Genomic DNA, 23,766 nt, shown 5'->3' on the forward strand with positions numbered 1-23,766 from the left:
GAGTTCGTAAATTACAGGGATCCAAGCAATGGGACCACCAAAGAAACTAACTTGAGCATTAAATATGGGAGAGTGCAGCTTTTACTAGACATACTGCTAAAGCCTATCACACAGTATATAAATATATATATATAGTAAAAAGAAAACCAGAGATAAATAAAGTTGAATTACCTCCTGAGTGATATACTACAGAAGTACACCCATGGGGTAATCCAAAGAAGCACTGCAAACAGCTTAAGATCCAACACAAACAAGCATTTTACACATTGAATACAGCCATCATCTACAACCAAACATTACTGAACAAATCTTTACCTTTCATGATTGCTGTAGAGGCAACTGTGTGTTAAGTCATGGTATAAACTCTTTTTATAAATGAGTTCCTGCTCAGGTATTGTACTATGGTAGTAATGAAGATTACCTATGTGAAGCAAATCTATGTGCCAAAATTTGTTCTGTGTTTTACTTAATTATGTTAGCAGGTCTAATAAAAAATACTATCTCTTTTTATATCCCCTACCTTCCTCTCTCTGTCTACAGATTCCAAGCTTCATGGGATCCCTATTACATCTGATACCTTAGGACACTGTTACCCAATGCCTGCTTTCTATATCTGGACTTGGCTGTTGTGAAAATAACCTTCTTTTCCAGGAAGAGCAGTGTTGTCTATGCCAAGGGACCAGCTGCAGGGAACTATCAGATGCAACTCCACTTGGAACGGAGTGGGGAAAATGAGGAAAATGCCATGCATCATGAGCCTCTCCACCTGAAAAGGATGTCTGAGGGTCATTAATTACCTGACCAGCATAATCTATTATAAATCAATATAAATGAAACATAATCAGTGCATTTGCAAGCACATTCAGAGATGACTACCTGAAAAAGTACTCACTACAGACTGTTTCTGGTTTTACTCTTTCACTACATCCAAAGCGGATGGCAAGGAGAAAAAAAAGTACCTGGAAATAAACAATAGTGAGATTTACACCTGATGCTTTTCTGATACACAGTAATATAGGGAATCATAGACACACAGCTGTACTGGAGTTAGTGTCAATTCCTACTTTCCCTTGGCCATTTATCTGCTGTCTTACTACTCAGATACTTTACAAATCAACCCCAGAAAAAAAGTTTTATAAAAATACATGTGTATGGTGACTCTCACTTGAAGAATCTGGCTGCATCCAGCTGTATTGACTAGCAGAGCACAAAATTTTGAAACTCCAAGACCAGAAAACAGCTCAAGGTTTGTATAATGTATTTTTAAGGTTCAAAATTGTGAAAGTACAAAAGAAACTGTTACCTAAATTTAAAATCAATTTGACATGAAACCTGTGAAAGTGAATGTATGAGTACTGCCTGGCAGGCTCATTACATTGCTAATTGCAGCAGCTAGGATTAACATGACTTCACCTTGGCCCCTTTCTTTTATGTGGAATGTTCTCTTTTACCTGGTATATTCAGAAAAGCTGTCCTCTGTTTAAAGCCAACAAATGGTAATAGTTCTATCAGCAAAGATGGCAATCTGCTACTCAAGCATCAGGATACTGCACAGCCGGAGCTGTAGAACGACTGCTGTAGGTGGGCCTCAAAGGATGCAAGGAAGCTGCCTGTGGGGGCTGGGGGCCTGGCAGTAGCTGTTAAAATCAGCCCAAACCTCTGATCCCCAAGGCAAACAGCAAAATAGTGAAACCGCCAAGGAGGACTCATTCCTGCTCGGTTCGTGACCTCTGCAAAAAAAGCAACAAATCCAATATCTCCTTTCAAATTAAACATCTACTCCTTATTGCCAAGGAATATGTTTTAATAATCTGTGGTGTTCAAGGCTTGATAAACATCAGAAATCTCTACGCTGCTGCTACATGATACCTGTCATACATTTCTTTCTCCACTCATAGCTTTGCAGTTTCATGCCAACATTACATAAAACATATTGGACCTCTTTAATGTACAGGTTGGGGTTTCCTTGCACATACTTCTAAAAGCTGTTCATGTCCAAAAAACACTTATTTTTTGTAATTAGCTGTTTGTACTGAATAAAGTTCCAGCACATTCCAGCTGGAAAACCTACATTATTGTTTTCACTTACAGTAAAAAAAAAATAAACAGAAAGCTTTCATGTTTAGAGGTCTACAATGATTTCAGTGAGGAAAAGGAAGGGGAAGAAAAGCACATTTCACAGACAACCAAAATATCTGTGCAAAAAGAATCCTAAGTAAATCAGTGCCCATTCTTAACTTCAGCCATACGTAGTGTAACTGCCTAATTTACACACCCAGTCCATGTAACTCTTGTATCTTTTTCTTCCTGAGATTTGAAAACACATGTTTGGTGTCCAGGTAGCATGGCTATAGCTGACAGTCATCTTGCATATCTCCAGCTTGGAATTTTTTACAGTGATAAATATTCAAGGCAAGATGACCTCCCAGTAGCTCAGCAGTGATTTCTTTTCCCTTTGAACCATCTGTAAAGCATAACCCAGATACAGTTCATGAACTGATACAATTATTCATTGAGAGTGGTAGCTGCAAACAGTTTTTTCAGAATAGCCAACCAAAATTACTACTGTTGATTAAGTCTACAGATCTTATGCAAATATGCCTGTGAAGGACTATTTAGAAATCATGATTCATGGATTTTATCTGGATACTGTAATAATTTGCAATTGTGAAGACTAAGCTGTCACAGGGAATAGAAAGTAGTGCGAGAGTACACTGTATTTAAGAAGCAGATTTTCCTCAAGTTTATGTGTATAAAATCAATTATTAAAATGAGAGAAATAAAGGAACTCTTCCTTAATAAAGGGTGTTCCCATTGCAAGGCTTTCTCACAGCTCTTTTCACAGTGACTTGGTCCTGGTTCCTCTGGGCAGCAGACTATAAGACAGAAAAGGATCTATCCACTGAAAGACAAATATCCCTGTTCTTCTGTTTACTGTCAGCACAACAGAGGTGTATTTCAGGCATCCTTCTGCTTCATCCCCTAGGAATGAACAAAGCACCAAGGGTAGGAAGGTGAATCCACGCATTCCATCAAGTCTTAGGAATTGGAACTAAAGGGTGGAGGGGACAGAAATAGCTTGTCATGTTTATTGGTGGAGAGGAAACAAAGGGGAAACAAATCAGGTATCATTGATAATTTATTCCTCAAATTTAATTTTATACCCTACCTTCTGTCCTAAACAGACAATCCCCTTTTGTTTGTAGAGAAGAATAGCCAAGCCATGCTTATAATTTAGCTTACCTGCCTGCTCAGAACAGTCACAAATAAGGCTAGCAGAGACGTTCATGCCCCCTCAAACAACAAACATCCAAGTCCTCACCTGCTTCTTCTGAAAAACCTTGTAATTTGAAGCCACATTATATCAGAGTAAAACCAAGCTGATCGGAGTGTATAAAGGAACAGGGTAAATTTAAAGCAAATATTTTTTTTTCCTTTCTTCAACAGAGGAACTCAAGAGCTCAGCTGTTTTATCATAGAGAGCTGTATCTAGACAGCAAAACCAGTACAGTCCAGCAAGAATATTAGGCCAGGCTTCACAGGCCACGAAAGCAGCTGTATTAGCTCCAGAGCCAACAAGAAGCCGCCAGCATTTGAGCTGATTTAAAGCACTGCAGAGCCCCAGTTCCCAGCCAGCTCAGATGTCTCCAGACCACTCCAGCAGACGCAGATTTCTGGGGAATGCAAATGTTACACATGGCTACCCAAAACCAGCTCAAGGCCAGTGGGACTTACTGGCTTTGGCAAGCACCTCTACACTGCCTTTCCTAGCAACTGGGGAATATTCATCAGACACAGCACAGCTTTGCCTGAACATTTGGACACCAGGCTCAGCACTGTGCTGAAGCTCATCAGCCCTTGAATCTGCAGACCCTACTCAGACCCACCTCGGGTCTGCAAGGTCACCTACAGAGGCTACAGAGCTTTGCAGCCACCCGAGGTGATGTGGGAGCCCAGCAACCCAGGAGGCACCAGACCCTGCGTACGTGGGGTCTTTGTGCTCGCCCATGTACATGGCAGCTTGCCCAGAGCTGCACAGGGCTTCAGCACAGCCCAGGCTCTGGGGATGATGGCAGAGCCTGGAGAATCAGCTAGCACATGAGCAGAACCCAATTTCTGAGTCTTTTTGGCTACCTGGATTTCCTTTAAGTGCGCTCTGCTCTAGAACTAAGCTGACCTCACGCCTTTGGGACGCTCAGCCTCCAAAGAGCAGAGGTGTGGGACAGAGAGGACTGGAGTTGAGCAGCTGTCTTGCAAGATCCATCCCAGAGCTGTGCTCAGCCAGCATGAGAGATGCTGCTGCCAAACCCAAGCGAGCTGTGGAGTGAGTTGCCCACACCCACAACACTGAGGTTATCCAGGGGTTTCCATTCTTTGGCATATCCCAAACCCCACCTCCCATTATCCTGAATAAAGTAGTTGACTATTTTTCCTCTTATTTACTTCCCATCCACTTCCTAACCTCAGTCTGGCACTTTTATGTCTCTAAATTGTACCATAAAGTTATAAAGGACAAAGTTACATACAGTATATAAAGAATACTTGTACATTGCCATACAAAGAGTAAATCATACTGGAAGCTGTGATGGAGAATACTGACCACAATCTTTGAAATTCTTGGTCTGGAACTTGATAATAGAATACTTTGTATGCAAGCATAAGTGCTGGATTTGTAATATTGCTCATCACATTTCAGAAAAAAATATGAGGTGAACTGCTCTCAGGAAGATAAACTATTTGCAAGAATATTTGATGCAAGTACTTCAAGAATACCAAGAACTCACAGTTCTTAAAAAAAATACGTAAAAGTCTGCAATCCAAGGAGTTTCAGTTCTCAAAGATCATATTTTCAAAAGTAAATTTCAATGAGGATCGAGTGGCTCAAGAGACTGGGTAATAGTATTTTAAAAAGCAAGTGATTAATCTCTGATCAACCAGAGAGTAAGGACTAAGAGCATTGAAGGTCTCAAATGCCCCTGGGAACAAGCCAACCTAGCATAATACTGTGGGTGCTGACTCTAGGCAGATTTTGTATTTTCTCATGCACAGTCCTCATGCTTTCAAGTAGCCTCCTCTGAATTTCACTAGAACTACTCTATTATCCTCCCCAAAATTCTGCATTACAGTTAGATCCCAGGTTTGCTAATAACATTGTGCTGACAACTTGTTTCTCTGTTTCCTTTCTAACCTCACCTCTGTGTTGTGTCTTAATTGCAAACTTCTGAAGGCAAAGACTTCAAACGCCATATAGCATCCGGCATAAATGGGATGAGGAGACTCATAGCATTAAGGTTGATACTTACTTTACAGGAAAAAAGATTTGATCACTGCTGAAAGCATAATGCAGACATCTGAGGTGCTCAGAAATTGAGACCTGGCATATCTGAAGATAGGGCTCCTAAACTCCCTTTAGACTAGTCATAATACTGGAGTGACCTCTGCTCCTCTGGTTCTTTCAGGCAGAATATAAGAATGAGTAACAAATGGTGTGAAATTGCTGGAGATAGTGTCCCACATTCTAATACAATTCTGCTAATACTTGGCTACTCAAATTTGTGTTTGACTGCAACACTTCTCTGAGAGGATGCACTTACCTTGCTTGTTCTCTATAGTCCACGAACATGCCTGGTTCCACCCAACCATTATTAGCACAGAAAAATGAAATACGGACATGCACACCAAGCAGGAAGATCAGGCTACCCTGGTTCTGCTTCTCAAAAAACCCAGAATAAAAAAAACCTCAGCCTCCTATAACAAACTTCATGTCATGTTCCATTTTTATGTAAGTCTGTTACTAAACACTGACTGTAGTAATGGACTTCAGTCTGTTTAGTGCACCACATTTAGTTATTTATTTACATCTCTTTGCCTCTTTATAGGCTTTTATAAAAGCTGTGACAGCACTCTCAGGGGACTGTTCCATCTGATTTACAAGTTTGCAGCTAATTGTGCCAATGATCAATGCAATTCCTGCATTTGTTTTATGATAGATGAGAATATACAGTTCCCTATGCATACTACCACTGTACTACTGTACTACTTGTTCTGTTTGGTTTTTTTGTTTTGTTTTGTTCTTTTGTTTGTGTGAGGGCTTTTTTTGTTTTTGGTTTTTGGTTTTTTTTGGTTGGTTCTTTTTTTAAAATTTGTTTTAGTTTCTTTGAAAAACACCACACAACCAAACAAGTATGTCTGCTTCAGATGTGTGTGGCACTCCTCAAGACATTTGGAGTTATGGCTTCCATACAGTTGTTATGGTTTAAGAAGCAACTACTGTCTGACCTCTTTAGGAATAACAGGAGAAACTCAGTGAGAGAAGACATCCGAGAATTGTACAAAAAGGAAGGGTTTTTTTTTCTACTTCTGCATATGTCAAGTAAAAACTGTAAATTGTTTTTCTAGATCAGAAGTTGAGAGATTTTATTAGCTTGTGCTACTGACCTAGGCAGACAGTTTTCTGGCACAACTTTCACGACTTGTTTACACTATCACCTCATTTATCCAGAATTTCTTGTTATCCATACAAGGGTCAAATTCCTGACATGTATTAATTACACAGAAAATTGCCCTGGATTACTTGAAACCTCAAATAACTGAACCCGTTCACCATCCTCCCTTTCAAATAACAGAGGACATACTGTATAGTGGTGTTAATACTTTGTAGCTGATCCTTGTAACTCCAGAAATTAATAAATAAATGTCACACTTATCTAGCAGCTCTGTTGGCTTTGGTCTGAAAAGGGAGCTCAGGAGGCAGAGAGCATTTATAGCATGGTGTTACTCAGTGCTGCATGTTGTGGGGCTGGAGGAGATAGGAGGTATGAAGGACAGGAAGGTTAAACCCTAAAATCACCAACCAGCATTCCTGATCCACGCACTGCTGCCCAAGGAAACAGAGCTGCTTCACAGTTCAGACCTCCCTAGTTGAAAAAATGACCTTGGATCCCCTGCGTAGTCAGCCAAAGAGTCACTGCTGCCTGCACAGTTAAGTGTACATTCCACTGACACCTGAGCTTTTACAATTGTGGCTACTGGGCTACATCTCCTCAAGCCCATCACTCCTGCAACTTCCCCTTCACAGGAACTTGCCAGAGCTTGAATACAAAGATGAGGATGCGAAGACCTACTGGCAACCCGTGCATCCAGCCAGCACTGGGCATTACCTCTAAGATCCCTAATGTTGTTGCTAGGCAGGAGTGGTAAAGTTAGGATTGGTTTTGGAAAAAAACAAACAGCAAGCCTCCTTCCAACCAAACTAGAAACAGCATTCAAAGGACAACGGCAATGAAGCAGCTTTCATTAAGAGAAGGTATTAGAAACATCCAGGAATGCTTGGAAACAGCCATAGGATTGGCTGGCTGTGCAGCCAAACTACACATCCAACCCAACAGTTATAAAAGGCAAGAAGCTAGCAGAGCACCAGCAGCCCAGGCTATCAGTTTAAGGCCTCAAGTTGGCTGCCCCACAACAGGTGCAAGGGTGAGATTGACATATGGCACTCAGTCCAACACATCTCCAACATAATGATAGGGCTCTGTAACATGCCAAGTCAAGTAACATCTCTCTAGCTGTTGCAGTACAAGGAGACCAAATAATACCAACATCGCCAATAAAAAGGAAAAGAAACTGGAAGGAGTAAAAAACATAATGTTTACCATCAGCCTCATGGGGAAACACGAGCTTTACTCTAAATTGTGCATGAGAACTAGTACAATCCAAAGAGAAAAGCCAAGGTAATGAAGAAGCATACAGAATGGACTGGAAAAAACTGAGATGAACCCAGCATGAACTTGGATGTGTGCATGCATTTAGTAAATTCAATACTCTCCCTTTATTGAAAAGCCTGAAAGGCAACTTGCTTTCACACATGGCATGGTAATAAATCAGCATGCACTACTGCCCCAAACAGAAGCAGACGTTCACCTTCTAAGTAACACTGCTTCCCGCATGAAGATGAGAAGGTAAAAGCAAAAAAGACGTGGCAATAGTGAGGATTTTAAGGGAAGGACATGACTTAAAGTAGCTGGAGATTCCCTCTGTACTGCAAAATTAATTTTCTAGGCCATTAGTTATAACGCTTGTCCAACAATGAATGTAATTCTACTACTATGCTGTGGGACAGATTTCCACATAGCATCACAGGGCTATTCAGCTTTTAAAAGGTTAGTAGCTAATGGCTTTGATGTCCCCCAGTCAGACAGTTCAGCCTACCACTGTACTTTTGCACAGGCAATTAACTAAGCTGCTTCCTCCACAGCATTAATTTTAACAGGTTTACCATAGTATCATTAAACCTCTGGACATTTAAGAGGAAGCGCATTACAATTGGAAAGTCCTGTGCCAAGCAGGAAGCGAGTGGCTTTAATCCAGGAGCACTGAGGAATGCAGAAGGCAAGGAGACTTCAGTATCAGATATTTCAGCCTCAATGAACTCTTGACCACAGCACCAGACTGCAGAATTTTACTGGGCTCTTAAACCAAAGAAATTACTGCACGCAGACCTTTAAGGCACTAGTTTGGTGCTCATTTGCCTTTCTGCTTGTTTGCTTTAAGCCAGGGTAACAACTGCAATGTGATCTTTGGAGTGAGACACGTTCCATCATCTGCATTCAGCACGTAGGCTTCTGCTAGTGACATGCACATCATCTGACAGAAATCCACTTACAGTGCCCAGGAAGGTTTGCAGCATAGAAACAGTACAAACAGTTGCTAGCAGATGAACAGACTTCACCAAGTTGATTAGCAGCCAGGAAGGGGCTTAGAGACAGCATTCTTCTGCCACCATCTCCAGCCTAAGGACTGGGTTCACTACAAACCATTACTAAATTATACTCATCCCCTTTTCACAAGAGGAGGAGGCAATACAAAGCTGGAGCATCCCTGGCTCGCTCTGAGGTGGTAGATCCATTGGTCTGACCACATCATGGAAGCTTTTGTTCCCACTCACCTCCCAGGGTCTGGTCAGGTTAAGAGCTCTTTGGAAGGTACCCACCCCTTTCACATTTCCAGTGCTACTGTTATCAACAATCCCAACACTGCTACCTGGTTATCAGCACTCTCCAAACTGTATCATCTGGGTATTAGGTGCAGCAGCACCTTGGATGCTGTGAGAGTGCAGGGCAGCAGGAAATGAAGCAAACATTGTTAGTCCAGTCATCCCTATTTACACTCATGTGTTAGCTCTCACTCTGTCAAATAAAAACTGGCATCTAGCTGTTCCCTGCAGCCTAGGCTACATGTCACTGAAAAAGATAGTTGAGGATCAGGGATGGTATTTATAGTACAGACCTACAGACTCCAACCTGTGAGAGGCCTTACAGAATTAGGGAGTGAGAGTACTACTAAGTATAGTTTTAAACAGACAACCTTTAAACCAAGAATTTTGGGATGAGACCTTCTCAGGTCCCCATGTCCTTCAATTTTTGACAATAACTTAAGGATTGCATCTAAGTTTACTAGTTACAGTTTCAGAACTACTTTAAACTGATCAAATGTCACCTCTCCCCCCAGCTTGGTGATCCTCCTCCTCCTTCCCTTCTGCCTGTACTACTGCTCATGCCATTATGTGCTGTATGATGAAGATGAAGAGTGTTTTTCAGCCAGATCAGTTGCCCACTCCAGCTAATAACGGCCTGAGTGCTAGTGGTGATCTGGTAGAACATACAGGACAGTCAAATTCAGAGCAGCTGAAAGCAACCATAGCCTCAGGTCTATTTTTATTTTGACAAAAACTCATACTGCTTTTGGCCTCAAGACATGGACATTTGTAGCTCTGCTTATTTTATGTGTGCTGGCCTGAACACAAGCAGCACACCAGCTCGGTGCTTCTTTTTATATTCCCATTGGCAAGCTAATGAATTTTGCAAAAGAACCCGCCCAAAGATGTCAGGTCTCTGGATACAGAGATGTATCTGGATACAGATGCTGCACTCATCACCAGGCATGGGTGACACATTTGCAGACTTGGGGCATCCAGCACCTCTACTGAAAACGTCTGATGATGATGGAACACACCTCCAGCACATGTGCCATTTGCCCAAGTCATAAACGTCAACAGGGGGGTTTATCCTGAAGACTTAAATACATTCTGCTCAAAAGGCCTTTTGTTTCAAAGACAACACCTTGAAGAAGGCACTGGATTCTTCCCCTCATTTAGTGCCAGCCCTAAGCTACACAGTGAGTGGCATTACCTTAAACTTTTTTTTTTTTTTTCTGATACAGATACTTATAGATTGTTCTTCAAAAGTTTGCAGTTTCTGAAATATTCCCATGACAAGCCAGAAAACCAGTGTGATACAAGTCATGGCTGAACTTGCCAAAGGACAATTTAGGATCTGAAAGCAAATCTAAAAGTTAATCCAGTGGACAACCTGCATTTTCCACGGGTACAAAATGAGCTCCTCCTGGAATCCAGCTGCTGTCCCTAACCCAAGGAAAGATTCTGTCATTTATAGCAAAGGTTACTGCCATGATAAGGGCAAGTTCACATTTCAGCTGCCTAGCATCAGGGCTCCATCAGCAGCAATGTGTTTAATTTTTGCCATTTTCAAATGTTATGCCTGGAATCCTTCACTTTACTAAATGTCTTATGTCAAAAAAGAAATAATTAAGCTATCATTACACTAAGCCTTTATTTATATAGTTTTATAAATTACATCTTTATGAAGTTACCCGACAGCCCCAAAACAGGCAGACACCTCTCCTTTAATCAAGCCCTTTTTTCTAAAGCATGATAGTTGGCTTTCTATTCTCAAGGCTGAGCAGTAAAACTGTCTTTGTGTAGAAGAAATTAAAAAGGCCAAAAGAGATCCTTTGCAGTGACCATGCTATCTTGGTTTTAACACAAAAAAAAGGTTCTTCTTATCTTTGAATTTGCATATTAACATTTCATATTATTCAATGTGAATAAAGCAAATTATGAACCTACTGCTTAAAGTTATGCTTGGAGACTCAAGTTGGGATAGCAGTCTAAAAACAGACTGTGAATGACACAGGAATGCTTGTGATATTTTTGCAAGTGTTATTTATTATTTGTATTAACATACTGTCTGGGAGTCCTGGCCACGGAACAGGACTCATGGGGTGAGGTGTTAGACAAAAACAGACTAGCAGATGATCCTGGCCACAAAAAGCTTATCCATATTATTAGCATTTGGCCAAACCAAGTCATGACATTCTCAGCAGCAGAGCTTAGCACGCTCAGCGCATGGCTTCAGCTAACTGTGAAATTGCTGCACCTCTGAATCTCAACCAGTCCAGTTTGGGGACAGGTTTCAACAACATGATGAAGTCTGCATCTGTCCACAGCAGCTGTGGTTCACAGATGTCCTTCTACAAACCTTCACCTATCTTGGCTGATGCCATCCTGACCCAACAAGGAAACTGTTCAGGGCACTCTGGGTGTTAAATGAGAGATTTCAGCTTATAGCAAAAGGACAAATTCCTGGACACTGGCAGAAAGTGTTATATATGTTAGCATGACAAGTAGTAGTCCCAGTCACCAAACAGCTTTACTTATTGAGTGCACTGTAAGCACTGCAGCCAAGGACACAACCAGAAGAAGAGACTTAAGGTCCAGCAATGGGGCTGGTGTGCAGAAGCCCTGGGGGAGTGCTGGCTGGGACCAGTGGTGCAGGACACACAGAGAAACCTGGGAGGGATCAATAAAGGCCAATTCAGACACAAACGAGGTGTCACTCCAAGTTTTGCCTCAAGTCATCATGAACACAACACTTTAGCTGGCAGCTGAGGACAGAAGGGACTGCTGACAGATGTTAAGGACAGCTCATGAGCCAGGGTGGAATGATGAACATGAAGACTGCTAGGAGCTGGCTGAACTCACCTCTCCAAACAAGGTGGGGTTATTTACCTCCCTTGGGGTATTTTGATAGTTTGTATTTTATTGCTTTGCTATTATTTCAGCCTCTCTTAGATTTATACATCAGGTTTAAATTCACACCTGGAAGCCTGGGCAGCACAGGCTGAACCCGTGTGCAGCAGTGGGATAAACTCGAGCACAAAGGCTACTGTCAGATCAATGATTAGCTTCCAGCTTCAAAAGCAGGAAAGCTTTGGAGCCAAACCTGATACTACAGCAAGCATATCCATTTTAACCAATAAAATACTGAAGGAGATGCCAGCATTATGTTTTGCATTTGTCTCACTAGTTTTTCTCTCATAGGGCAATGCTTTCTGGACAGAATTTTCATGGTTAATTGGGAGCAAGAAAAACTTTCAACTCAGTCTAAAAAAAAAAAAAAACCCAGCTGAATTTCAATTTAAAGTTTCAGTTTTCACTGGTCTGTATCTCATTTTTTCCCCCCATCAGTACAGTTTCCTTTATGCTTCCTGCCAGATATGAACTGATGGCTGTTTTCCTCTCCTGCAATGAATTAACTACAGCATCACCTTAGATTGTTCCATACAGATTGTTTACAAGCAACCCAGCTAAGAAACACCTGTTAGTTTCCTTTTTTATTCCTCAAGAAACTTACAGAAATGTTTGTGAATACAGCACACAGCTAAATTCATTAAACAGGATATTTATAAGGTATCTGTCTGGCTCAGACATCAGCAAAACAACAAACAGGAAAACTGCCATGAAAAATTAACTAGAAGGCAGAAACTAGAAAGCTTGAGGGGTAAAAAAAACCAAACAAAAGCATACAAGGACACAACAATACAAAAATTCTGTATTTTTTTAAAGTATACTGCTGTTTGATGGAAGGGAAGGGATTCAATATTTATTACAGTGTGATGAACCTCAGCTCCAAACCACTGGCCAGACACAGTGTTATTTCAGTCAAATATTCAGATATCAGGACTGAAGGCAGGCACAGGAGGTATAGAGCAACCAGTTAACATTTAGCAAGGGAGATCCACAGAAACCATGGCACAATGGTTTGCACAGCATCTTGCTATGATGTTGAAACTGCTTTCCATCAACATTCACAAAAATGCTTTTGGGATGAGAGCAACAAGAACTTACTGGTTTTAGACAGTCAGGAAATTTTGCTTCAATTTACTCCACAAAGTACCTACAAGGTACATAGCAAGACATTTTTTTTTTCTGAATACAATAGTGCTGGCAAATGAATTTGTCCAGCACCAAGTAGCAGAACAAAATATGGAAATATAAATTATCACATATTATGAATTTAGAAACACTGAAGTATGAGAGGAAAGAGTAACAAAAATAATGAAACATCAGTTAAAGTTCCTATTTCTCTATCTTCTCTAATTATTTTTAATTCTATGAAACACAGTATCCTATATTTGGGTCTTGTATTTTCAGGTTCACATCTCTTATTTGCTTAAGTAGGAGCACAAGCTCCTGAAAGTTAAAATGATGCTGAAATTCTCTAGGACATCAATATGGCATTTAAAAAAAACAACTGGAATTTATGCAACAGTACAGCACAGCATAAGAGCAAATTACCAGCACCAGCATACAGGTAGCTATTGTTAAAAAGGCCCATAGCAAGTTCCCAGAAAACACTTTGCCAAGAAAAACTTCCTAGGAAAATAATCACAGAAAACTACCACAAAGCCTGATTTCAAAGGAACAGGCTTTTTTGAGTAGGATGTTACAGTTCTGTTCATCTTGGTGCAAGAAACATGAAACCAGGTGACTTTGGCAGAGCTCTTTTTCCATTGCTAAATCATAGAAATATCACAGACTTGAGAACCATCCACAAGCTGAACACTGGATGCCACAGCAAACAGATTTTTATTCAGAAGTGCCGAAACAAAAGCCCAGATCCAAGCTGAAGTTCAGCTGTCCAACTTTGTCTTGACTACTTCCTACTATTATATGTGAGACTCTTTCACACAGTCTCTGAAATAAGTGTCTGAGCTCCTGTGGGGATTGCTAAAGGAACTGAAGTAATGCTATAAACTCTCGTAAGCCCTGTCAAACAAAAGATAAGGCTGAAATACTTTATTTTCTCAGTGACATTATTTGGGGACAGGAAGAAAAATCTAGATTTTTTTTTTTTTTAAAGCAAAATGATAGTCAACACACAGTGCTTAACATTAGCTTATCTACAGTGATACTGGCAAGTTTTTGTTTCTATTGAATGAAATATATAATATAGAATAGTTATACAAAACTGATATAAGTAGAAACCTTAAAAATTACTTGTGCCTGCTATGGATGTCATGCAAAATGAAAGAAACCAACAGCAAATCATTTAAAATTTTGCTGGTTTTGTAAAAATAACTAGTACATTAACTAACTTGATTTTACTGTAATAATCTATCTTTGTAAGACTCCTGCAGCTTTGGATGGTCTTGTAATTAATAACTCTGCCAAAATACTTTCCTAGCCTTGCACAATTAAATACATTAAATGATGCTTCTGGAAAGGTGACAGTCTTGAAACAAAGATGTTCGGTGTCCATTTCTCACATGAGAAAACTTCTTCTGGCAACACAGCTCTTTCAGCAAAGCCTGTTATTCCTACAAGGTTTATTATGGTTTTTTGATGTTTTGTAGATTTGCTTTTTGGTGAGAGTGTTAGCTTTCTGGACTAATGAATACTGAACAGGAACGAAAAAGCATTTCAACAAATCTAATACTCTCTGTAAGTCTGAATATGAAACTGTTGGTTCTACACTTAATTTCATCAAAGAAATGTATCATTTCTGCTGTGATAACAGAAGCAGTCGGCACTTCTGGAGATCAAAGCAAATTACAAACAAGCCTGCCAAGCTGAACATATGTAATTCTATATGTAATGATGAATACAATCCCCATCCTGACTTAAGACTTGCAACTAGACAAAGATTATCTTTGTGTATTTATTTGGCCTGTGGTTAGTACTGTGATGTGCAGATCCTTCAGTCCTTACTTTAACTCTACAACACTGTAACCAATAAACTTTGCTTACATGATCGGTGTTGTGATACACAAAAGGTCTGCAAATAACTGTTCCCTCTTAAACCACTCAAGGAAGTCACTGGTAAGAATTTCAGAGTAACTGCAGTTTCATCTAGCTTTAAACACCAGGACAAGTCTGAAGAATTCCGTCTGTCAGCACCATACCAGTTATACATTATACTTCATGAGAAATCACCCAAACATGAAACACAGGCAAAATTTTGACACCTGATGATACTCCCAGATGAACAACTCAGCATTTCTCTCACAAAGGCTTCAAGTTTACTCTTACTTTCCTTCAATAAAGCATTCTTTTCATCATTTGTCCTTACAATAACAAGGGTGCAAAACAGGGTATTATCTGGAGAATTAGACTCAAGCAGATGTTTTGTAGAGCTACAGAATATATGACCGTGCCTCTTAAAGATGAAACAAAAGGCACTTTGAGTGCTTCGTAGTTACTCACAAGTTTTAGCTCCAACGCTGTAAAAAAGAAAACCTACCTATTGTCTCTGCTAGTGAACTAAATACTTATTCTATGAGCTATTCAGAATAAATAAATTCTGTTAGAATGATTAAGCTACATTTTTAGGCAGAAGCAGTACCTAGGAGTTCAAAAGTACGTATCTCATGCCAGACAGAAAAAGTATTGAAGCTTTCACAGTATTTCTATGTGTGCTGGAGGAAATCACACTCACTTGGGTGAAATAACTGGAAAAAAGTAACTATATACCATGTCAAACCAACCAAATCTAAGATAATAAAGAAAAATTGGCAATAAATACAGGAATGTCCCTCCTATGAGGTCAACCGACCAGGAGGCATAACTGCTTCTGGACTATAGCTACAATATTTTAATTTTTTTCAGACACATGGACATGGTACAGGTAAGGAAAAAAAAAAGATACAACCTGAACTCAAACATACTCCTGATGTCTGTACTTTAGTACACCATAAATATACAAACCAGACTAGAACACTTGATAATTTAAATTCACATACGATCCTTAAAACAACCACTTATTCACTCCTCTAAGTAAAAACGGAAATAAAAGTCATCAGGTATGGAATTAGACACCTTTGAGAGCAAGAGGACATTTGGATGGTTTGCTTTGTTTGGAGCATTTTGTTCACAGAACGGTAGCAATATTCAAGAAGCACCAGTGAACTTTTTTAATAACCTAATTATGTATTAGGAAAAATATTTAGAAGGTAGTTACTATAGGTAAGTAGAAGACAGAGGTACAGAGGTGAAAAAAGTCACTTTCTGACACAAAAAAGACCTGCTGTCCCATTAATAGCCTGAAAACTACTTGCTTGGTAATGCTTAGAAGACATACATCTGCAAGAGAGATTTGTTTCACGGAATGAGAAAAATACACACACATAATGACTTTTTCTATGTCCCTCCTACTACAACCACCTTACCTTTGGGATTTTACATTTGAGTAAGAAAGAAACCTATGTAATTCAATATCATCCTTTTAAAATAGTCATAACAAAAATTGAGGTTTTCCTGAAAGTGAGCCAAGGAAAACTGTACTACTGGTATCTTTTGCAGCTGTTTATATCAAATATTCCTTTCAAATAGGACTGCATAGGAATAAAACTAGATGAGATTTAGAGGCACACAACGAAGCTTTAGTGAAAGGGTAGCAGTGATCACAAATTAAATCTTAAAACCAGGTGGTATTCATGAAGAAATATGCCTGTCAATCTACAGACTGAAGGACCCAGCCTCAAAGGACATGTAATTACATTATGGAACCAAATTAGAACTGAATTTAACACGGTTTCTAATCACAGAATAGTTTGGGTTGGAAGAGACCTTATAGATTTAGTTCCACCCCCTTTACATGGGCAGGGACACATTCCACTTCACTAAAATACAACAAAAAATGTTAATGTGGTTTATATAAAGGAACATTAACCTCAGCTATCAACAAGTAATACATTTGAATCTTGCACAATGAAACTGCAATGGGAGAACAGAAAGGAACCATGTGTATATATATATAGATATATGTGTATATATATCCCAGTAGTTTAAATCAAGGACAGCCACTGTCCTCATGCTCAGGAGCCCTTTTTACTCCCAGCCACATCTCCATATTTCTCTGTGGCTAATCCTGTTAGACCCAACACCCATTCATATCCCCACCTTCTTCCCTAATAGCAAACACAGGATGTGTCACTCTCTGAGGTGACCTCCTGAGTACCCGGCGCTTCTGAGAGCCCAGGGGCTGTCAGCACATCCTCTGTGCTCTTCCAACTTTTACTTTGCCTTTAAAGTCAAAATGAAACAGTTCCATAGATAGTCCCACAATGAATGTTATCTGCAGACTGTGGTATTTTGGGGAAAGAGAAAATGAGACAAAATATACAAGTAAATTTTTTTTTCTTTCCAAAAAGCTATCTTCTAGTGGTGACAGCTTCCAATGCGTATGTTCCAGTCTTTAGAAAGCTAGCACCACAAATGAAGGATGACATATAACCAAGCAGAAGATAATATTCCTCTAAAATATACTCTGTCTCTTGAATACTGCCCACTTCCAAAAAAAAAAGTCTGGAAGGTCTTAAAGTGACTACACTCAGAGTTCAGAATTCAGAAGGACTGTCCAAGTTTCGTAGGTTAGAAGAGTTCACATTACAAAAATAATTGATTGCCATGACACAGACATAAAATCAAAGTGTAAAAAGCAGGACTGAAATATTTTTTCTCCATTTGACATACTCACCAAACCTGCAATGGGGGTTGGTAGTCTATTGATCTTTTTTACCAATCCTGGCTTTATTGCATTCAGCAACCTGTTAAGAGAAAGTAGTATTTATGAGTGGTAAGTCACAAAATCCAAACTATCAAACACTTGTCCTCATTCTCATGAGGATTTCAGTATGGCTGGAAAGGAAGATGTTTCTCTTTCCCCGCTCTTAAAAACATGTGTTCCCAAAAATGTGTCATTGAAATGAGGAAAAACTAGGAGGAAAAATATCCACAGCACAATGCCACAACAATATTTCTTTTATACCCTGAATGTATCCAGATCACATCAGTCTTCCCACACTGTGGGTAAATTTTGTCACATCAGGCAGCCCCCATTGCCTAGAAGCAGGTCATGCCTAGAAGTGCCAGACAGCAGAACTCCGAAGGTGTGTGGGTACCACCACAGCTTGGCAAGAACAGTTCAGCAGTTCCTGCACCACAGGAAAGTGAGAGAGGACATACACTTCGTGGGTGGGCTGTCTATTTTTCTGCATCTGTACTTGGAATTAAATGCCACCCTTGCACATGTTGTGGAGAATGGAGATCTCTGTAAAACATAAATATGAGAAGACAAAAAGGAAGTCCAAAAAACCCCACCTCATCATGAAAACATTAGGCCAGTGATTCCACAGTTGAACACTCTTCAGGGTCCTAAGATCAGCAAACCCCCTAAATGAAGTTCCCCACCACCCATGAACATGCCTTGAGAAGTGCTGACATTGGTCATTGTTAGAATATTCAAAAAGAATGACCAAACCTCTAAAAAGTGGGGAATTTCAGTTACAAAATTCTGTTGCAACAGACACTGTTTCTTTACCCCTCTTCCCCCAAGAGAAAACCCTTATGCCTTTTATCCAAAGGAATAAAATTCAACAAGTTGCATCTACCACAAAGAAAATAATCAGATCAAGACATTCACTTCAAATTCAAGATCTTTGAAGAAACAAAGATGTCCATGATAATGGACATCTCTAAAAAAACCTCTAAAAACTAGAGAAAACTCTCTAAAAATTAGAAAACTCTTTAAGGAAGAGAGGAATCTCACTTTGAATGGAGACTCTTCCAGTAGCCTGCTGTGGTAATGAAAATATTAATATTTAAGATTTGAGAGGTCAGCCTGAGAAGTTCATCCTAACTAAAAGAACATTCCTTCCAACCAAAAACTAACAGTTGGTGATTGTTCCCAACCTCCCATGTCTGAGCCAAGATAACACGGGATGTGCCACTCCTCCAAGAGCCATCTGTTTGTTTCCTTCTTGGGACTGCTGTACTTAGGAAGCTCATAAGAGTCCCCCTCTGTTGGCTTTGTTAACATTGAAATTGTTTTTCCTCACCTCTATTTTTCATTTGAAACAGTGCATAGGTTGGGTCTCTGCAATCACAATAAGAGGGGAGCAGAGCAGGAGATACTATTCTTAATGTTCCCTATTATCACAGTTAATGAATCTTCTCTTTGACATGTCCTAAATTGTATTTGTTTTATTACACACTTGGATTCCCCACATCTCCAACACCCCCATAATCAGGAGTGGCAAAAAACCCAATGTGAATGACATTTCTGGGAGTTGGGAGTATTTTCTTTATCTCCTTCCAGTTAAAACTCTGTAACACAAGCTCATACAGAGTGCTGTGCTATTTTTGCCCTCTACTGAAGGTAAAATCTAACACTAACTATGTCCTAAAAGCAAATGATGAAAGAATATACTTTCATATAAAAATAATTAAGTTTCTTTCCCCACTAGCCCTTCCTTCCAAATACTCTGGCTCTGTTGTGATTTCCATCTTCAATCTGCCTATTCAGTCTTGGGAGGAAAAAAATAGGATATATTACTTAAAGCATCCAATTTTCTTTATTACTCAAACAGGAATACATCAGGCAACACCACCAATATTGCAGGTGTAGATCAAAAGCCATAGACAGTAATAGAAAAGAGAATAAAGAGGTCTTAATGGAAACCTCAAATGCCAAAGCCCATTCTAAATAAATCTTCAAAATGGCTGGCACAGACTTCCCTGTGAAACAAGGGAGAAGGATAAAATGAGAAGAAGGAAAGGAACAGGGAGTAAACAACATTTTGAACACCTTTTGGAGTCTGAAGAGGGAGGAAATGGAATGGGGCACAATGGAAAAGCCTGAGGAAGAAAGGTCTCTATTATTAAAATGTTTACCTCCTGTTGGAAGCATCTCTGAGCAGTCTGGCACCAAAATCCCCAGGACTTGCTCACTGCAGAATGTGCCAAAGGGAGATTTCTTCCACAGCAGACTGGCTGCTTCTGAATTATTGCCTCATTAGAGCAACAGAACAAATGCCAAAATATTGAGTGGCTTAAGCTTGCTTGGCCACCAACCTGGCTGGAAAGCCATGCTGTTTACATAGTGTCTCAGTGGTCACCTTCAGTTAAAAAAGCCACTGAATACACCTCTTCCCACACAGGTCAACACACAAAACCTAAATTTTCTGTGCCTATTACAGAGTGCCTGTCTTGATATGGAAAATTTTATCAGCTCCAGCAGGTTTCTGTTGCAAAACAGGGCCAACAAAAACCCCCATCCATTCTGCACCAGGGACCTGGCCAAGGGCCTCTGCCCAGGCCCACGGGAAGGAGTCTGCAGGGGAGAAAGAAATTCCTGCCCCACACCTTCCCCTGACAGCCCCCTGCAACTCACAGCCCCACACTGTCCTGCCCTGCCAACCCTAAACAAAGGACTTGGCCACCCAGGGCCTCCTGTCCCCAGCCAGGTCTCAGGTTAAAGAGTCTGCAGGAGAGAAATCTTGCAGTGCACACCTTCCTCTGGCAGCCCCAGCCAAGACCCACCACATCTGCAGCTTTTGCCCCAGGCTCCTAACCCTAATGCTACCCTTTGGCTCCTTTTGAGGTAAAGCCCAAACCTTCCTCTGGCCACACTACATTGGCCCCATTTCCAGCCCCACTACAGCTGTAGCTCTAGGCTTTGCCTCCTGGCCCTAGCCTGATCATAACAGCATGTGCTGACCTATTCATAAACATTTGCTATCTTTCTGTCCCATTAAGAAAAAGATTATTTAAAGAAAAACAAACTAAAAAACAACCAGTTACCATTCAGAAACATTGGCAACCTGTAGCTGGCAGACTACTGTCCTGCCCACTGCACTGCAGACATCAGAAAAGTCAGACATGAGGCAATCATCAACAAGACTGTAACCAGAAGCAGCTATTTTTCTGCAGTTATCTTCACAGCAAGTCCAGATACCCACACTATGGGCATCTATGGACAGGGGAACAACTCCACCATCTGTTGTCCTGCCTCACAGTTATCTCTGAATTTTTTTTATGAATTACAGTCCCCCTGCTTCCCCTCAAAAGGGCAAAACAACTTCATGTTCTTCTGAAATCTTAAGTTTGATAAGTTTAAAAAAAAATTCAAAAATACTGCCTAGTGCAACATTTGAGTATATTTTACGTTAAATCTTAAAAATATATATCTGTATTGCAGCAAACTTTGAGAAAGGTACAGAGAATACAGTGGCAGGACAAGAGCTATGGGAGCAACACAGAACCCATCAGCTTCTACATCAGCTGAAATACACACAAATTGTTTAGTGCTTCACTTTCACAGCATTTATTTCTATTACAACAGTTACCCATATCACCTTTGTACCAAGTCCCACAAGGCAGGCAATCAACATAAGCCTCACTACCCTGTACATTTAAGGTCCTATTCCTGTATCATATTAGGTATGTCAATCATCATCCATTCTCCAGACCTTTCACACTCAGCTGGGTTTTCTGATCACCACCCCTGCCATTTACACACTTGTCCTGAGTCAGGACAATCCTATGTTCTCCACCCCTAATTCCATTTGCCACTCTCAGTCTCACATCCACCCATCCAGCCTCCCTCTCCCCTGCTCCAGGTGCTGGCTTGGATTCTCTGTAGCTGCCTGGCAGATGAAGCACCACACAGGAGAATGCATGGAAGCTAAAACCTTAGAGCTGCCTTACCTTATGGAAACCACTGGGCATGATGGAAGTGGAAAACTGTTCCATCCCCACTCTTATAGGGAGAAGGTAGGTCATTTCCTTCCCCTGGATAAAACCCACCTCTTATAGGTATGGGAAGAATCACTTGCTCTATTAGGATCTGTCCCCAAAACTTGGCATTCCAGGAGATAAGGTATCTCCACACAGTACTAGCCACTGTGTGACTAACCTATTAGACCTTCCTGGGGTTGTTTATCACCAGTTAAGAATTTTTAAAACTCCTGCCAGGAAGAGAAGGCGTTTCAGGCAGCAACTGATAAAAGATCTGATGAAAAGAACCAAGACAAGTACCCATGAAATTTTTGCAAGGAAGCGTCAGTTAAGAAAATATTCAGAGAATGGCTGCCAAAACTCAGCTTCCAAAAAGACTTTGTTTCTAAGAGAAAATGGCAGAGAAGCACTTTCAGAAGATAAGCTTTAGAAACAAAAAAAAAAAAAAGGTTGAAGTCATGTGTGTTCACAGATCAATCGGGGCTGGAGGTATAGGTATCCAATGGAGCTCTGTGCTCAAATAACAGATCATATTCCTAAAAAGAAAAGCTGACTAATGACCTGATCTTGAAGTAAAAGGGCACTTCATATTTAAGAGTTCAGGAAATTCTATCCACAGTAGACCTTCACAGAGACCCTTCTCTTTTTAAATTAAGTTTTACAGATTTACATTCTAACAGACAGCCTTTCAGCACTTGATAATTATTAGCCCAGACAGCTCTGGTATCTACATATTTTAAACTCATGCTCTAGTAGCAGCTCCAAAATGATCCCAAATAGTTGAAAAGGAGAAAAAAATCCAGTGTTAGTCTTAAAGATTAGCAAATCTCATTGAAACACAAGACAATGAAAAGGCAAAATATTTTGTTACAAAGGAAGTGGTAAAGAAGTTTCAAAATACAGAGATGTTCCTGAGGTCACAAAAATATTTTTGAGAAAACATTCTTGAGTGATTGCTAATGACACCCCTGACATTATTTATTTAGGATCAGATGAACAAGGTGCTTTTTTAACAAGCATGACAGAACAGACTTTGTTCTATAAAGGGCTCACAGTCCAGTCTGGTAAGTAAAATGTGAATCAAGAACTACACAAATGTGTAGGACTGAGAAACGAAGTATGCCAAACACAGGATAACATGAGTCTTGCTCTGCCAAAGACTAAAAATATGAGCAAGATAGAGGCCCTGCAAAAGAGCTCAAGAAAGGCAACAGAGAAGATTGTGTAAATGACTTCACAAACTATTTATACAGAACCTACCACCACCACGACTGTCATGAAAAGTGTCCCATGCCCCTATAGATTTACAGTTCAGAGTTCTACACTGAGCAGCAATGCCCAAGGATAATTGCCTGAAGTACATATCCAATATAATTTCTTAAACATACACTCTTGGAAAGCTGAAACCTCTCACAGGATTACCTTGCTTTGCACTTGAGCAACACTCCATCTGAATGGGTCAGTGTTCCACTCTCTCTTGCCCGGTCAATTACCAAGCTCTACTGAAGAAACTATTTAGTCTGCTGAGATGCAATTTTTTTTTTTTTTTTTTTTTTTTTTAACATAAATACAAAGACATGCCATTCTGGGTGTGCTCAAGCATGCCCCTCTATGGTTATTCTCCTCTTTGCATGCACACAGCTAAGTGTAATGGTTTATATCACCTCTGACCCCTCACCTAAACTGGGCTAATAAGTAGCTCTTCATTAGAACGGCAATAAAACTTACAGATTAAAAACTCTGGATTCATATAAAACTGTTTCAAATATCCTCACATGAACCTAAATCTTAATGCCTAATGAGCCCTGGGGCCCGTCTCTCTAAACTGGAGACATGCCAAATCCAGGATGCTGATAATATTTTGGCTTTACAATGCAGGGCTTGAAAACCACAGAACACCAATCCCTTCTCACCTCAAGGCATGGGTCACATTCAAATCTTCAAGTATGCCTACAAAACCCAAATACTTTCTTAGTTTCCAGGAATAGGAAATTCAAGCAAAAGTCTAATTAAGTGTAAGGGCTGGGCATCCACTAACTTCTCCAGTGAGGTATCTGGCAAGACAAGAGTCTCTGCACTGCACACTACACAGGCAAGTGCTGAACTGATGC

The 23,766-nt window shown here is 40.2% G+C and overlaps 1 protein-coding gene across 6 annotated transcripts in view; it reads right to left on the reverse strand.

The window, feature by feature from the left end:
* LIMCH1 (LIM and calponin homology domains 1) overlaps positions 1 to 23,766 on the reverse strand; it is a 173,831-nt gene that overhangs the window by 80,380 nt on the left and 69,685 nt on the right. For all 6 annotated transcript variants that reach the window (XM_071743660.1, XM_071743656.1, XM_071743659.1 and 3 more), the window contains exon 3: positions 17,616 to 17,685. In XM_071743660.1, coding sequence (XP_071599761.1) covers positions 17,616 to 17,685 — 70 coding nt within the window. The remainder of the gene's footprint in view (positions 1 to 17,615; positions 17,686 to 23,766) is intronic.

Source organism: Heliangelus exortis, chromosome 4, assembly GCF_036169615.1.
Source record: "Heliangelus exortis chromosome 4, bHelExo1.hap1, whole genome shotgun sequence".
NCBI lineage: Eukaryota > Metazoa > Chordata > Aves > Apodiformes > Trochilidae > Heliangelus > Heliangelus exortis.